Here is an 18,460-nt window from a genome sequence, read left to right as displayed (position 1 = left end):
GATGAGTTAGGGTTTTCCGAAATTTCACTATTAATCGAAGAAAAAACTGCTCGTTTTCATGAACTAATCGAAATTGTTAATAATTTTGCTCTATTCGTTTGGAATTACAAAAAATTTGGGGAAGAATTGATGTATTTGTTATTGAATTTTGAAGATACTTGTTGAATGTTTTATGTTTGCTTGCTACAGAAACAAAAGAAAAAACGTAGGAGGCCGGGGATAGAAGTGATGATTGTTAGAGAGAGAGGTTTAATTGTGTGGTGATTGTGAGTCATTGGTTTTGTTACATCAACTTTATATATATGCGGGGGTAACTCACGAAAAGTGGCAAACTCACCGGATCTTGCCTCTATATATATATATATATATATATATATATATATATATATATATATATATATATATATATATATATATATATATATATATATATATATATAGAGAAGAGATCAAGTGAGTCCACCTCCAACCTTTGAGTCCCTAAGTCCTCTTGAGGGCCATTGAAAAGATGAGATGAGAGGTTGAGATTGAAGGGAAAAAGTAGGGGATTAAGGCTAAAATAAGGGGATTGATACTAATTAATCCCTTTCCCTCTCTACCATCACTAATCAAACCCTAATTGCACTATAAAACCCTTCTTTTTCCACCCACTTCTCTCTCATCTCACAATTATCCTCCCCCTCATCTCTCTAAAAACCAAAAAAAACTGAAATCCTCTCAAAAATCCAACAAAATTCAAAAACCAAATAATTTAAAAAAATATTCTCCCTCTTCCTCACCAACCCGACTCCACCATCCACCTCCACCGCCACCCACCCACGCCCACCAATCCACCGTCCAACTCCACCGACAACAACCACCCTTTTTCTGCCACCTCACTTCCTTGCAACAAACACCACGCCGACAACCAAATCGTCCCTTCTCCACGACGACAACCACATCCTCCTCACTTCCTCCTCCTCTGAAAACCTCCCCTGACACACCACCATGGCCGAAACTCCCAAACACCTCCTCTCCCATTCTCCAACACCAGAACCACCCGACACCTTTTCCCGCACCTCCTCTCCCCTTCTCCAACACCACAACCACCCGACACCACCACCTCCCTCTCCTTCTATTCTGTCCAGATCTGGCCCCACGACCTCCACCCGACCACCACCTACACACACCCCGACAACCACCACCACCCCGCTGCCTCACAACACCTACCATCGACACCCACCTCCCTTCACACAAAGGCGCACACACCACCCAACCACCCCCACGACGCACCTCTGACCACCGCACTCCCGGCACCAACTCACGCAAACAACTACCACTCCCTCCTCTCCACCATCCCACCTTTACCGCACCACCACCGCCAACAACACCATTACAAAAAAAAAAAAACGAGATCTGAGATGTTGTTTGTGTACTATTGTGTGTCGGTGTATGTCGATGTATGGGGTTGATGTCGATGTAACGTGATGTGTGTCGGTGTTGTTGAAGTTTTGTTTTGTTTTTATTTTCCTATTTCATTTTTTTGGGTTTGGTGTGGTGTGTTGTTTGTCGCTTTTTTTTTTTTTTTTTTTTTTTTTTTTTTTTTTTTTCTTTTTTTCAGATTTCCTTTATATTAGATATCGTCTTGTTATAGATTTCAAATCTCGTATTTCAAATATCGTTTTGTTATTATATTGTATTTGTTTCAGATCTGGTTTTTTATATATATTTCTTAAGATTTACACTCGTATTTAATGAGAGAGATAGGGTTTTTATGTTGGCGGTCGGTTTTTTTCGATTTAGTTTTAGTATTTACACTTTTAGATCTGATAAATACATAGTAGATTTTTTTACATTTACACTGGTTTTTCTTCACATTTACACTTATATTTCTTTACATTTACACTCGTATTTCTTTACATTTACACTCATAATTTTTACATTTACACTTGTATTTCCTCACATTTATACTCGTTTTTATTTAAATTTACACTTGTATCTCCTCACATTTACACTCGTATTTCTCTTATATTTATACTTGTATCTCCTCACATTTACACTCGTATTTCTTTAAATTTACACTCATATTTAACATTTACACTCGTATTTCTTAACATTTACACTCGTATTTCTTTACATTTACACTCTTAAAATTATATAAATTTGCACTCATATTTTTTGTGGATATGAGTTGGTGGGGAAGGACGATGATGGTGGCATTTTTTGGTAGTCGGACTAAAGTTTTACTCGTAAAGGACAAAGTTGATGGTGGCGTTTTTTGGTAGTCGGACTAAAGTTTTACTCGTAAAGGACAAAGTTACACTTATAAAGGACCAAATTCACACTCAAAGGACAAAATTTACACTCTAAAACCTTCAAATTTACACTTAAAATACTACATTTTCACTCATAAAACACCACATTTACACTCGTAAAACATCACATTTACACTTGTAAAATGTTAAAATTATGTAAATTCAAAATTTCCGTCACAAAAAATCAAATTTACACTCAAAAAATGTTACATTTACACTCGTAAAACTTCACATTTACACTTGTAAAATGTTAAAATTATATAAATTCAAAATTTCCGTCACAAAAAATCAAATTTACACTCTTAAAATGTTACATTTACACTCGTAAAACTTCACATTTACACTTGTAAAATGTTAAAATTATATAAATTCAAAATTTTCGTCACAAAAAAATCAAATTTACACTCTTAAAATGTTACATTTACACTCGTAAAACTTCACATTTACACTTGTAAAATGTTAAAATTATGTAAATTCAAAATTTCCGTCACAAAAATCAAATTTACACTCTAAAAATGTTACATTTACACTCGTAAAACATCACATTTACACTTGTAAACTGTTAAAATTATATAAATTCAAAATTTCCGTCACAAAAAATAAATTTTACACTCTTAAAATGTTACATTTACACTCGTAAAACCTCACATTTACACTTGTAAAATGTTAAAATTATATAAATTCAAAATTTCCGTCACAAAAAATCAAATTTACACTTTTAAAATGTTACATTTACACTCGTAAAACCTCACATTTACACTTGTAAAATGTTAAAATTATATTTCCGTCACATTTACACTTGTAAAACTCATACAACATTACATTTACACTTCTGAAATCTAAAACTCAAAACTGATTAATTAGGGGCTAGAGAGAGAAAGAAAAATTAATTAGTGTGTAGAAATTTGATTAGTGGTAATTTTTTTTTGGTAATTTTCAATCTCAACCATCCATCTCAATCCAACCATCCACATTTTTTTCCTTTTCTTTTTAATGGCCTTTAATCAAATTCATCTCAACCTTCCATTTAGTCCATCCAATGGCCCTTAGAGGGACTTAAGGACTTAAATGAGGTAAGAGACTCATTAGATCTTACCTCTCTCTCTCTCTCTCTCTATATATATATATATATAGAGAGAGAGAGAGAGAGAGAGAGAGAGAGAGAGAGAGTAAAGTTCATATAAGTCCCTTATATGTTTTGAGTCCTTAAGTCTTTACTAAAGCCTTTGGATTAGCTTAATGGACCGTCTAGATTTGCTTGCTTTATTGGCAAAATAGGCGTAAAAAAAAGGAAATAGGTTGAGGAGGAGAGAGGGTGTGTGTGTCAGGGGACATGTCTATTACCCACTGTATACTACACAAACCCCACCAAAACATGCAGACTAATTTCACTCACCTTCCTCAACACACTACTACACAAAACCCCACCAAAACACAATTTTAAAAAAACTCAACCTAGCTATATCTCCTTCCTGGCGATAATTTTCTTCCTTGATCAGCTTACTTTCATCCTACTTTCTTCGTTGATCATCTTCCATCATCACATTAAGAGCAAATAAAAATCCTACTTCGAAGAACAACAAGTAGCCAAAGAACAAAACCGTATTCCAACATCAACAATGGCGGATTTGCAGATGATTCCATTTATTGATGGTTATTATTGTATCTTTTATTCATTTGTTTCATCCAACGTTAAATAATGATTTGTTTGTTTATTTTTTATTTATCAAAGAAATTAGGTTAAATATCAACAGTAGCTTACATATGAGAATTATTTGAAAGCTAGGGTTTTGTTATTTGAAAGCTCCAACATCAACATCAACATCAACATCAACATTAGTGAGTTCAACATGAAGTCTGTAACGTTCAACCTTTAAACAATGGAACTTTTCGTAGTTAAGGTCATAGTTGAAATTACACTTATCGACGTTGGAATTATTATTATGGTATAAAAAATTACAGTTTGTTTGTGGTCTTTTAAAAAATTACAGTTTGTGAGAGTCAATATAGTAATCGCAACGTGACAGTTAAATGACTGCGTGAACACATATAAAGTGTAACTGCAAAGTATAATTCTATCGTGTAACTGTAATGATAAAAAGTGTAATTCTGTGGGAAATATCGGTATATTTCATCAAGAAAAATTCGGATTATAACGAAATTATGAAATATGAAACTACGAGTCATAAACGAAATGTATAAACAAAAGAATAGAGATTAGAATTAACCTCCAGTCCTAGCAATTTGGCCTAAGAACAAATATCGAGATCGATATTCTCCTAATCGTTGCACCCAAGATGCTCAGAGAAAATGCCCTTTTCTTGCTAGAAAGAGAACCCTAATTACTAATAATTTTTAGGGTTTTTTTATGAGAGTTTTTTTTGGAGTCAAAATCAAGAGAGAAAAATGATCCTCCCCTCTCCTATATAACCTTCCAAAAGGAGAAATAAGAGGGGAAGATATTTTTCTTCTTTTTTTTCCTTAAACCGTGTAACAACCAACAAATAAGGAGAAAATCTTCTTATTTTAGGTTGTTATCAAATTGTATAAAATGTGTATCATTATCAATTGTCATTTATGTCGTCACGTATTAATAAGTTCACACACAACAGTTTGTAATCGATTTATTAATACTGGTCTGTCATCATTTATTATGACAATTTCGTATAATATATACATTAACTATAAATATCACATATTTATAATTTGCTAATTAAATATAACCGTTTATGTTTAATTACGAATTAACATCTTAATTCGTTTAAGCTAACATTATATACATTAATTAAATATAACAGTTTATATTCAATTTACGAATTAACAATTAATTCGTCTCAGCTGATATTATTTAATTGTATTAAATAATCGACTCATCATCACATTAACTAACCTTTTAGTCAAATACATGGACTAACCTTTTAGTCATATAAGGCATAAATGTGATTATATTTTCATATAATCACATCTCTCAAACACATCCTTTTGGTGTGACTTTTAGGGACCAGTTGATCACCGCCATTAGTATGATAATAACGTCAAACTTCTAGCAAGCCAACCGTTATTAGTAAACGTTAATCAACTGATAAAATACTAAGTATACCCTGTGAACCTATAAGAAATTTATACACGTTATCACACTAACTGTGGAGGACACTAGCTCCAACAATCTCCCACTTGTCCTCACAAGTGTATGTGCGATAACCGATTCTCATATCCTTAATTTCTCCCACTCAATGTAAAACAATTTGCAAAATCCGTATTCACAAAGGTCGTATTTTACAAGTGATCAATATCAAGAGTGGTTTTCCCGACTAGAGAGTAACTTAACTGATAAACGAATCATCATTCGAGCATGGCCATGCATTTCAGTTAAAACTCCTCGAGTGGCCATGAGAAATGACTAAACCTGATAAAGGATGGATATTTTCTTCAACTCGAATCCTGCAGATACATGCACAGTATGAAATGACCCAGTAAAAATCTTCTTAGCCTCCTGTTACGGTCGACCATGAGAAAGAAACCAAAGTCACCCAAAAACTGCCTTAATCTCAAGAGACAGCCGATAGTCAAAAGAATCGACTCTAGGAACACAATGGATGTCCAATCCACGACCTGGCACCGAATGTTTTTGAACATTTAGGACTCCATTACGTTGTCACAATGTCCTACGAGGTATCGTTATAACTCGCATCTGTGATCGATCAGCCAACCGTTTGACTTATGGCTCGTTGAACCCACCATCAATCAACTTCACAATATAATAGCCAGAGTTATCAGCTCATGTAGGCGATTACGGACCAAAACAAATATAATGTAATTTAGTTCACTTTGTGGCGTTCAATGTTGTCGTACAATCCACATGAAAAACAAAATATGAAATAATACGATGAAGTTATAAATAGCATATGAAAAAGAAAATGTATTGAATCCATAACCAACTACTAAAACTCAGGAACACGTTTAATTCCCATGGAAATAATGTGCCCTTCATGCTTATCATATTTCAATGGTTTAGTGAGAGGATCCGCGATGTTGTCATCCGAAGCAATCTTGTCAATCACTATCTCCTCTTGCTCCACGTAATCACGGATCAGGTGAGCCTTCCGATGTACATGTCTAGACTTGCTGCTAGACTTAGGCTCCTTGGCCTGGAAGATGGCACCTCTATTGTCACAATAGATGGTGATTGGGTCATTCGAACTAGGAACTATGGTTAGTCCTTGTAAGAATTGACGCATCCATATAGCTTCCTTTCTTTGCGCTTCAAGCGGCATAGTACTCGGATTCAGTAGTAGAATCTGCTACAACTTCCTGTTTGGAACTTTTACAGCTGACCGCAGCACCATTAAGAGTAAAGACGAATCCAGACTGAGATTTCGAATCATCTCGATCCGTTTGGAAGCTAGCATCTGCGTAACCGATTGCACATAGATTAGTATCTCCTCCATAAATCAATGCCCAATCCTTAGTTCTCTGTAGGTACTTAAGGATGTTTTTAACAACCATCCAGTGTGTTTCACCTGGATTGTTTTGGTACCGACTCGTCATATTCAATGCATATGCCACGCCTGGACGTGTGCATATCATGGCATACATGATTGATTCTATGGCTGATGCATAAGGAACGCGACTCATGCGTTCAATCCCTTCCGGTGTCTTGGGTGACTGAGACTTGCTCAAATGCATCCAAGAAGTCATTGGAAGGTTCCCCTTCTTGGAGTTGGTCATGCTGAACCTTTCAAGAATCTTATCTAAATAAGACTCCTGACTCAGTGATAACATCCGTCGTGATCTATCTCGATAGATACGGATTCCCAATATGCGTTGTGCCTCACCCATATCTTTCACATAGAAATGGTTCTTCAACCATCCTTTTACCGAAGATAAGAGAGGAATGTCATTCCCAATCAAGAGTATGTCATTGACATACAATATCAAGAAAAAAATCTTGCTCCCACTCGACTAAACATATAAGCATGGTTCCACGACCGATCGAGTGAAACCATACTCTTTTATCACCTGGTCGAAACGATGATTCCAACTCCGAGAAGCTTGCTTAAGTCTATAAATGGAACGTTTAAGCTTGCACACTTTCTTAGGATTTTCAGGATCTATGAAACCTTCTGGTTGTACCATGTACAATTCCTCCTCCAAATAACCGTTTAAGAAGGCGGTTTTCACATCCATCTGCCAAATTTCATAGTCATGAAAAGCGGCAATCGCTAAGATTATCCGAATGGAACGCAGCATAACTACGGGTGCAAAGATTTCATCATAATGCAATCCGTGCACTTGAGTGAAACCTTTTGCCACTAGTCGTGCCTTATAGGTATCTCGTTGCCCTTCTGAGAATGCTTTATTTTGTAAAGCCATTTGCACTGAAGAGGTCGTACCTTGTTAGGTAAATCAACAAGATCCCATACGTCATTCTCATACATGGAGTCCATCTCGGATTGCATGGCTTCAAGCCATAGCTTAGAGTCGGAACAGGTCATGGCACCTTTATAGGTAGCGGGTTCATTACTCTCTAGGAGCAAAACATCATTTTCCTCGACCATACCAATGTATCTGTCTGGAGGATTAGAGACTCTACCCGACCTCCTAGGTTCCTGAGGAATATTAACCGTATCATTAGTTGAAGGAACATCTTCCTCCATCTGTTCCTTGGTTGTTGGTTCTTGAATCTCCGACAGCTCGAAGGTTCTATTACTTGACTTGTTCTCGAGAAATTCTTTCTCTAAGAACTTTGCACTAGCCGCAACAAAAACTCGATGTTCGGTAGGCGAATAGAAGTAATGACCAAACATTCCTTTTGGATAACCAATAAAGTATGTCCTGACCGATCACGGCCCGAGCTTATTCTCGTGTCTCCACTTGACATAAGCCTCGCAGCCCCAAACCCGAATAAAGGACAAGTTAGGGACCGTTCCCTTCCATATTTCATACGGAGTCTTGTCGACAGCTTTAGACGGACTTCGGTTAAGTATAAGAGCAGCTGACAAAAGAGCAAAACCCCATAATGAATCATGTACTACCGTGTGACTCATCATGGATCGAACCATATCAAGTAGTGTTCGATTTCTTCGTTCGGACACACCATTTAATTGAGGTGTTCCAGGTGGAGTTAACTGTAAAACTTTTCCACAGTCTTTAAGGTGTTGATCAAACTCATTTGAAAGATATTCGCCACCACGATCTGAATGGAGTGCTTTAACCTTTCTTCCCAGTTGGTTCTCAACCTTATTCTGGTATTCCTTGAATTTTTCAAAAGACTCACTTTTATGCTTCATTAAGTAGACATATCCGTATCTACTCAAATCATCAGTGAAAGTGATAAAATATCTATAGTCGTCTCTTGCGGTGATTGACATAGGTCCACATACATCAGTATGTATGAGTCCTAATAAGTCATTAGCGCGCATTCCAACACCTTTGAAGGAAATTCGAGTCATTTTGCCGATAAGACATGATTCACACGTGCCAAATGATGAGAAATCAAATGTGGAGATAGTCCCACTCTCAATGAGTTTCTTTACACGTTTTTCATTTATGTGTCCCATTCGACAATGCCATAGATAAGTTTGATCTTTCTCACCAACCTTTAATTTCTTATTATTCACATGTAATATATCTGTGGTTTGATCTAAGATATAAATTCCATTCATGGAAACTGCTTTGCCATAAACCATTTCATAAAAAGAGAAAATACAGCTATTGTCCTTTATTGAAAATGAAAAACCGTCTTAATCAAGTACGGAAACAGAAATAATATTCTTAGATAAACTGGGTACATAGTAACAGTTATATAAATATAACTCAAAACCACTCGGGAGCTGGATTACATATGTTCCCATTGAGACTGCAACAACTCTTGCTCCATTCCCAACTCGTAGGTCCACATCACCCTTTGCGAGAGGTGTGATGTTTTTTAGGCCCTGCAAATGATTACACAGATGAGAACCACAACCAGTATCAAGTACCCAAGTTCCGAAACTTGCATGGTTAATCTCGATCATATGAATATAAGATGACATACCAACAGGAGTGACGCGGCCTGCTTTTATGTCCTCACGGTACACGGGACAGTTCCTCCTCCAATGCCCAGTCTTGTGACAATGGTGGTACTCAACGTTACCGCCCTTGCTCTTTTCCTTGCCTTGTGAGCCACTAGTCTCACCAGGCCCACTCTTACCATTTCCCGACTTCTTAAACTTTGGCTTTCCTACAGTTAGGTCGCCGTGAGCTTTGCCCTTACCCTTATTCTTGTTGGAAATCATGAGAAAATCTTGCTTTATGCTCCCACTCAATTTCATATCCTTCTCGGTCTGTATGAGAAGTGAGTGTAGCTCATGAGGACTTTTCTTCATGTCATTCATGTAGTAATTTGCCCTGAAAAGGGCAAAACCATCATGAAGTGAATGAAGCATACGGTCAATGACTATGCTCTCACTGATTTTGCAATCAAGTGCCTCCAGTTTCTCGACATTCTCAATCATGTCAAGAATGTGTGGGCTAACCGGTTGGCCCTTCTGGAGTTTTGCCTCAAAGAAGCGACATGTATGCTCATAAGTAACGATTCTCGGTGCTTTTGAGAACTCATTAGTGAGCGTGGTGAAAATCTTTTTTGCACCTTGGGCAATGAAGCGTCTTTGCAAATTGGTTTCCATTGGAAAAATGAATACGTTCTTTATCGCACCAGCTTCCATGACGAAGTCACTATAAGCAAGTGACTCGTTAGCTCTTGCATTGGGGCCTGGGTTTGGCGGTATTGGCTCAGTCAAGTACTTGAGCTTACCATCAGCAATGGCAGCATTCCGTAATGATGCCTCCCAGTCCGCAAAGTTGGACCCGTCATTCTTCGATCGTGTGGGACCGATTCATGTGGTCCATGAAAGTTTTGAGCCAGGACTCGCGTGCAAGTGTGGCACTTGGCATAGGGATATCATTATTTCCAGCCATTTGTTGTAAGCAGTATTATCAATATAAAACGAATTCTACACTGCGAAAAGAAGAAGAAAAACATAATAAGCATACTCATCGTTATGATTTAAGTCTAATGCAAAACTGTTATAATGCGAAGACTCAAGCATTTATACAATTGACCTCCCTCAAGAATTATATAAATGATCCCAAGACTCAATTATCTGTAAATTGATAAGCCAACCTCTTGGCTAATTCTATTTTTAGAATTCTTGGTTGATAAATTTCTGTAAATTCTATCTATAGTCCATCATAATCTCGAGAAACTCTTCGGATTATAATGTTGAGGTAAAATAAGTCAACACAAACTACTTACCCAACGTAGAAGGGGTCATATGGAGAGTAAGGTCATATATGCCTACCGACGAAGAAGGGATTCATAGTTGTTTGGCCTATAAAGACTAGTCTCAATTTTAGTTTTAGAGGAAGATCCCATCAACTTTATTTTAATACATTTTAAGTGAACTAATATCTAGCATGCGAGAATGAATAAACTAAGATGATGGCTTAAAATAGTGTGACATCTTTATGTCCATGATAACTAACATCCAAACTATATGAGTCAATTTTCATGCATATAAGTAGGTGGTTTGGTTTAGGCGGAATATGATGCACTAATTATCATGCGAAAAAAAGCAACAAGAATGGAAAAATGTAAAACAAAAACAAAGTCCTAATGTGGCCTATCTACCAAAATGAACATAAATACAACTTTGGAATCCTTCCTAGGACCCGAGAAGCTTGTCTTGATGTTCCATCTTGGTCCATGTAGTGGGAGTTAGCAATCCAATCTCCATCTTTAGTCTTCTCAAAATTACAATTAATAAATTACAAAATAAACCTATTTACATTCTAATTTCAAAAACATAATACTAAAGAAAACCAAAGGAGATTCGATATCTCAAAATTACATCAAGATTATGTTTCCATCATTACGAAAACATAATCAACTAAGGCCACACTAGGTAATACAAAATTACAACCGATTGCAAAAATACGTAAATAAACCATTCAACAATTCATACAACTAAATAAAATGCATCAACAATAAATTAATCATTCAAGACATAATTCCTTAATTATGTAGAGTAATTTATCCAAACCACCTATTTTAAAATGATCAAAATTATGTGACAATTCCTCAATTACTCACAATAATTCTAATCTTAATACACATTAACTTGTAATATGAATTAATCTAACATCATTTTAAACCACTTTAAAATAATTGGGTATCTAAAATTTGTGAACTTTTTCACAACAAACAATCATACATTATAGATATAATGTATAATAATTATTGGCCAAAACACAAATTTTTTTTTATGGCTCTCGGCATTCAGCCCTAAAATTGAAAACAGTTTTTTTTTTATTTTTTTTATTTTTTATTGCTCTCGGCATTTTCGAAAACAATCCCTTTTGATGTGAACAAATTTGTTTAATGTTGCTACTATAACAAGATTGGCATAATCATCAATGTTTAATTTAAACATAGATCCAAACTAGATGATTCAATTTAACCTCTTAAAATGAATATCTAAATTATGATTAAATCGATTATCTGAATATTTGATTCATCACAATTGATTTGAACATTATTAAATTAATGAATCATGATTCTTAAACAACAATTTAACACCATGTATGCCAAAACTATATAGCAAAAACAAATGAACATCATCAATCAAAAACAATTTCCATTTACATTTCAATTTAATTCTTATTAAATCAAAACATCTACAAATTTATCATATTATCATCTTAACATATTAAAACAACAATATCAATAAATCAAAATGGAAACAATGCACCAAAAAAAAAAAAAACCTATCGGCAAAAAAAAATTTGACACGGCCGATTTTTGTTGTTGTTGTAATCCATTTATGAAAATCATATAAAATAATTTCGTGGCCTATGCTCTGATACCACTTGTGGGAAATATCGGTATATTTCATCAAGAAAAATTCGGAATATAACAAAATTATGAAATATGAAATTACGAGTCATAAACGAAATGTATAAACAAAAGAATAGAGATTAGAATTAACCTCCAGTCCTAGCAATTTGGCCTAAGAACAAATATCGAGATCGATATTCTCCTAATCGTTGCACCCAAGATGCTCCGAGAAAATGCCCTTTTCTTGCTAGAAAGAGAACCCTAATTACTAATAATTTTTAGGGTTTTTTGATGAGAGTTTTTTTTTGGAGTCAAAATCAAGAGAGAAAAATGATCCTCCCCTCTCCTATATAACCGTCCAAAAGGAGAAATAAGAGGGGAATATATTTTTCTTCTTTTTTTCCTTAAACCGTGTAACAACCAACAAATAAGGAGAAAAATCTTCTTATTTTAGGTTGTTATCAAATTGTATAAAATGTGTATCATTATCAATTGTCATTTATGTCGTCACGTATTAATAAGTCCACACACAACAGTTTGTAGTCGATTTATTAATACCGGTCTGTCATCATTTATTATGACAATTTCGTATAATATATACATTAACTATAAATATCGCATATTTATAATTTGCTAATTAAATATAACCGTTTATGTTTAATTACGAATTAACATCTTAATTCGTTTAAGCTAACATTATATACATTAATTAAATATAACAGTTTATATTCAATTTACGAATTAACAATTAATTGTCTCAAAATGATATTATTTAATTGTATTAAATAATCGACTCATCATCACATTAACTAACCTTTTAGTCAAATACATGGACTAACCTTTTAGTCATATAAAGCATCAATGTGATTATATTTTCATATAATCACATCTCTCAAACACATCCTTTAGGTGTGACTTTTAGGGACCAGTTGATCACCGCCATCAGTATGATAATAACGTCATACTTCTAGCAAGCCAACCGTTATTAGTAAACGTTAATCAACTGATAAAATACTAAGTATACCCTGTGAACCTATAAGAGATTTATACACGTTATCACACTAACTGTGGAGGACACTAGCTCCAACAAATTCTATATGAGAAAATTATAATTCTAACAGTAAAGTATAACTGTAATATTACAAAGTATAATTCTAGCAGACAAAAGTATAATTTTAACAATTAAAAGTGTAATTTCAGCACTATATAAATAAGTGATACTGTAATATTAAAAAGTATAATTCTAACAGAAAAAAGTATAACTTTAACAATCAAAAGTGTAATTTCATTTCTATATGAATAAGTATAACTGTAATGGTAAAAAGTGTAATTCTATCTGCGAAAAATATAATTTTAACAAAAGAAATGTAATTTCAGCACTATATAAATAAGTGTAACTGTAAGAGTAAATAGTATAATTCTAACAGACAAAAGTGTAATTTTAACAATCAAAAGTGTAATTTCAGTACTATATGAATAAGTCTAACTGTAATGGTAAAAAGTGTAATTCTATCTCATAAAAGTATAATTTTAACACTCAAAAGTGTAATTTCAGCACTATATAAATAAGTGTAACTGTAATATTAAAAATTATAATTCTAACAGACAAAAGTATAATTTTAACAAAAACATGGGTTACTTTAACATGATATGTATACAATTGTTAATCATTGGACTATTGACAGATACAATTGAGCATAATGGAAAACAAAAGCCGAACGAGGAAGAATTTTGCAGGAACGTTGAAGAAAAGTTTACCCCATATGTTGGGCAGGAATTTATGGAAATCGAGGCAGTGTCATTTTATAAGATTTATGCTGTTGCTTGTAGTTTTGATGTGCGGAAATGCACGACAAAGAGATGGCGTGGCGGGAAAATCAAATCAAAACTGTTGGTTTGCAACCGAGAGGGGTTCACACATAAGGGACAAATGGAGTGTGGTGGCCGCCAGGATGCAGGTAGGAGACACAAAGTCAGGCGCGTTGGGTGCAAAGCAAGGATTAGGCTATTTATGAGAAATGGGGAATTATTAATTGACAGATTCCACAGTGGCCACAACCATGAACTCATATGTGCCAGAGACAGAGAGTTTCAAAAGTTGGCATGCAACATAACAAATTATCACAAAATGATAATCCTTTATAACTCAAGGGTGAGTATTCTAGGTATTTATTACTTTGGCTTTAAAATGACACTGTGTTGGGTTTGTTGAAGTTAGCCTTTTCCTTCCTAAAATTACAGTTTTGCTGGTTAGAATTATACTTTCTTTGGGTTGTTGCAATTACACTTTTGTTTACTACAATTAGTATATTAACGGTTAAAATTACACTTTTATATATTTCTAAAAGATTGTCATTAATTAACAGCTGAAGATAGGAGCAACAAAGACTTACAAAATTCTGAAGGAACATGTTAATGGGTTTGAGAACATTGGAGCTAGCTTAAATGATTTTAAGAACTTTCACAGAGATGTGAAATGCTACATTCATGAACGGGACGGTCAGATATTCGTGGACCACTTTAAGGAAATGACTGTTAATAGGCTAGGGTTCTTCTTTGACTATGATGTTGATTCGGACGGTAGTTTGAGTAAAGCTATATGGGCCAACGATATCGCTAGAAGGAACTACTCTGTTTTTGGTGATGCAGTGTCGTTCGATCCAACGTATTCCACCAATAAGTATGATATGGACTTCACACCTTTCACAGGGGTAGATCACCATAAACGATCAGTCACGTTCTGTGGCGCGCTGGTTGCTCATGAAGACGCGGATTCGTTTCAATGGGTTTTCAGCCGCTTCTTGGCTGTGATGAGTGGGAAGGAGCCTAAGTATATTATCACCGATCAGGATCCTGGTATTCTTAAAGCGGTACCCATCGTGTTCAAGACAGCGCGTCACCGATATTGTATGTGGCATATCATGAACAAAGTGCCAAGCAAGTTTGGAGTGACGAGAGAAGATTATTCTGAATTTGTAAAGAAACCGAATGCCATTATATGGGATGAAGACATTAAAGCGACAGAGTTCGATGCAAAATGGGACGAAATAGGACGAGAACACACAGTTAATAACATTGATTGGTTTAAAGAAATGTATGCTAAAAGGAAGCATTGGGTTATGGCACATTGTAGGGACCTAGAGATGGGTGGTGTAATGAGGACAACCCAAAGATCAGAGAGTGAAAATAGTTTTTTTAAGAGATTTGAGAGCAAGTCTGGAACGTTAGTTGAGTTTTCACTGTGTTTTGACAGCGCGATGGACCAACAAAGACACACGCAGAAGAAGCTTGACAACGGTAACAGACACACTTCCTCTAAAATATCAACGCATCTAGATATCGAGGTGCACGGGGCGCAAGTGTAAAGTCATAAAGTATTCGAGGAATTTCAAGAAGAGGTCAATTACTCAATCGATACTTGTAAAAGCAGGGGTTTTTCTGAGGCAAGCTCTTTAGAGGTGACAACTGTAAGAGATGCAAACAGGGACAGAAATTACCAGGTTACGTACTGCCAAGGTATCATTGTCACTTATTGGAGTTACACAATTATTCATTACCATTACCATTATATTTATTAAAATTACACATAACAGAGTTACACTTATGTCGGTTAGAATTATACTTTAGTCTGACAGAGTTACACTTTTTTCTAACTGTCTAAACTAATATATTACTCTATAATGTTGAACTAGATACATTTAAAGCAACTTGTAGCTGCAGAATGCTTGAAAGGAAAGGCATTATATGCCGGCATGTAATATGGATTTACTCATCAAACGGAGTGAAGAAAATTCCAGAACTGTGCGTTGTTAACAGATGGTGCAAAGATGGAATCTGCACGAATATGTTCGATTGTAATGGGGAAGCAGCTGAGGATGTTGATATAATAGATGGAAAACAGATTGCGATGTCAGTAATGTGGTCAGAGATTCACCAGATAGTTGCTATGCTCATGGGCAAATTAAAGGCGGATGTCGACAACTTTTCTAGTGTAATTAGAGAGTTTAAGGAGAAACTATCACCCTATGGATCACCAATGAATAAACAACAATAGTTGGAGAAAATTCTTGGCTGTCCTGCTAGTCAGGAGATAACCATTTTGCCGCCCAAGTAATCAAAAAACAAGGGAAGTGGAAAGAGAATGTTGTCGTTTAAGGCAAAAGCAGTTGCCTTGGAAAGCAAGCCAAAACACGTGTAAAAATTGCAAGCGATTAGTTCACCATGACAAGAGGAACTGCCCTAACCCTTTTGCAGAGCACCCACCATTGTCACCTTTGTCAGAGGAATCGTCGGAAGAAGAGGAAGAAGAAGTGGAAGAAGAAGTGGAAGAGGAAGAAGATGACATCTTAAAATAATCACTATAATAAGCAATAATCGGCACAATTTTTTTTTGGATGACTTATGTATCATTCTCACTGATGTCTAAACTAAATACGAGGCACAACTTGATGTTTCGCATTTTGTTTAGACATCAAACTGCAATGAAGTCAACTGATAGCCGTTGGTATTACAATCTATTTTGTTGAACTATTTTGTTTTGGACGAAACTGTTATAACTAGTAACATCAAAGTACATGAACTTGCAAAATCTTTACTCTTATTACAATTTCTCTTCTTAAAATTACAGTTTGTCTGGTTAGAATTATACTTTTCTGTCTTATAGTTACACTTTTTCTGAGTAGAATCTGCTTAGAGTGACAGAAAAATAATCGGCACAATTTTTTTTGGATGACTTATGTATCATTCTCACTGATGTCTAAACTAAATACGAGGTACAGCTTGATGTTTCGCATTTTGTTTAGACATCAAACTGCAATGAAGTCAACTGATAGCCATTGGTATTACAATCTATTTTGTTGAAGTATTATGTTTTGGACGAAATTGTTATAACTTGTAACATCAAAGTACATGAACTTGCAAAATCTTTACTCTTATTACAATTTATCTTCTTGGAATTACAGTTTGTCTGGTTAGAATTATACTTTTCTGTCTTAGAGTTAGACTTTTTCTGAGTAGAATCTGCTTAGAGTGACAGATTATATTATCAGAATTACACTTTTACTGATTATAATTACAGATTATATGATTAAAGTTACACTTCATCTCTTGTAAAGCCTTATGACATAGCTTGGCAAAACAACATAAATATTATTACAAAATGTCTTACAACATAAATATTATTTTAAAAACTGACATTGTCTTACAAAATGTTGAAAGCTACCAACTTATCTCTGCTAACATTGTTTAACAAAAACTAACTGTCTAATGATAATGATACCAAGTATGAACAAGATGTTTTCATAGACAAGGAAATATTCCCACAAAAAATTAACCACTAGCTTAGGATTGTTATTTTTTTTACAACGACACGAGCCACTTTACGCTTCAATTGTAATTCCTTCCACAATTTTTCTTTGTTGTTAATGAAAGCTTTGACCTTCTCGAGGACACCTTCGCGTAACACGTTCATGTCTGCTAGAACGAGGGTAGCTATTAGCTGGATCACCAAATAACGCCTTGATTTCTTCTTATCGAGGTCGGCATGCAGAAAAGGAACACCCTCGTATAGTAGCATTGCCATCATGGTGAACAGCCCTGACCCTGGTTTGTTGAGAGTAGGTGAGCATCCGCTAAAAGGTATCTGGCTGAGCTCATAATGAGGAATATCCCTTCCTCTGGTTTGATCTTTGCTTTAATCTCGTGAATCCAAATAATCACTCATTGCGCTAGCCTACATATGTACAAATTTACATCAAATTCTGATTAATTTAAACAATTTACTCTATATAGAAGATATTGGACGACAACTTACAATTAGGCGCGCCACCTCCCCTTGGTGACTTTGGCAAATCAGAATGTCGCTGGTGGTCAAGCAGGTCGATCGAACGTGATTTGTGGTTGATACATACACATGCAAAATGGTCGTCTATGCAAAATGGGACAAAGATTAAATCCGTTTTCAGGTTGAAGGTTTTACCACAGTCCAAGATGAAGGAATCCCAGAGTTGGCAAAGCTTATCATAGATGCTGTCAGGCTGTGTGCCTGCTTCCTCAAACGTTGCAAGCAATACCAATAGGTGCTCCTAAAAAGGTAAGGAGTGAACATGAATAATGTGTTAACTTGGAATTCTAAATGCGCGTAAGTGTAACTCTATATCACTAAATTGTAATTCTAAACAACTAAAGTGTAACTTTAACAAAGTGTAACTACAACAAACAAAACTGTAACTCTAACCAAAAAAGGTATAATAATAGTGGATATCAGGAACAAGATAGGTTAATTGCAGTA

At 35.2% G+C, this 18,460-nt stretch overlaps 1 protein-coding gene across 1 annotated transcript; it reads left to right on the top strand.

Annotated features, from left to right (window-relative positions):
• Positions 1-14,699: 14,699 nt before the first annotated feature.
• On the top strand, positions 14,700-16,225 carry LOC141641549 (protein FAR1-RELATED SEQUENCE 7-like). The gene is made up of 3 exons (XM_074450206.1): positions 14,700-15,265; positions 15,602-15,687; positions 15,864-16,225. The coding sequence occupies exons 1-3, from the start codon at positions 14,700-14,702 to the stop codon at positions 16,223-16,225; spliced, it is 1,014 nt and encodes a 337-aa protein (XP_074306307.1).
• The last annotated feature ends 2,235 nt before the right edge of the window (positions 16,226-18,460 follow it).

This window comes from Silene latifolia, chromosome 2 (assembly GCF_048544455.1).
Source record: "Silene latifolia isolate original U9 population chromosome 2, ASM4854445v1, whole genome shotgun sequence".
NCBI lineage: Eukaryota > Viridiplantae > Streptophyta > Magnoliopsida > Caryophyllales > Caryophyllaceae > Silene > Silene latifolia.
Note: the sequence above shows the minus strand (reverse complement) of the source record. Positions and strands in the feature narration are given on the sequence as shown.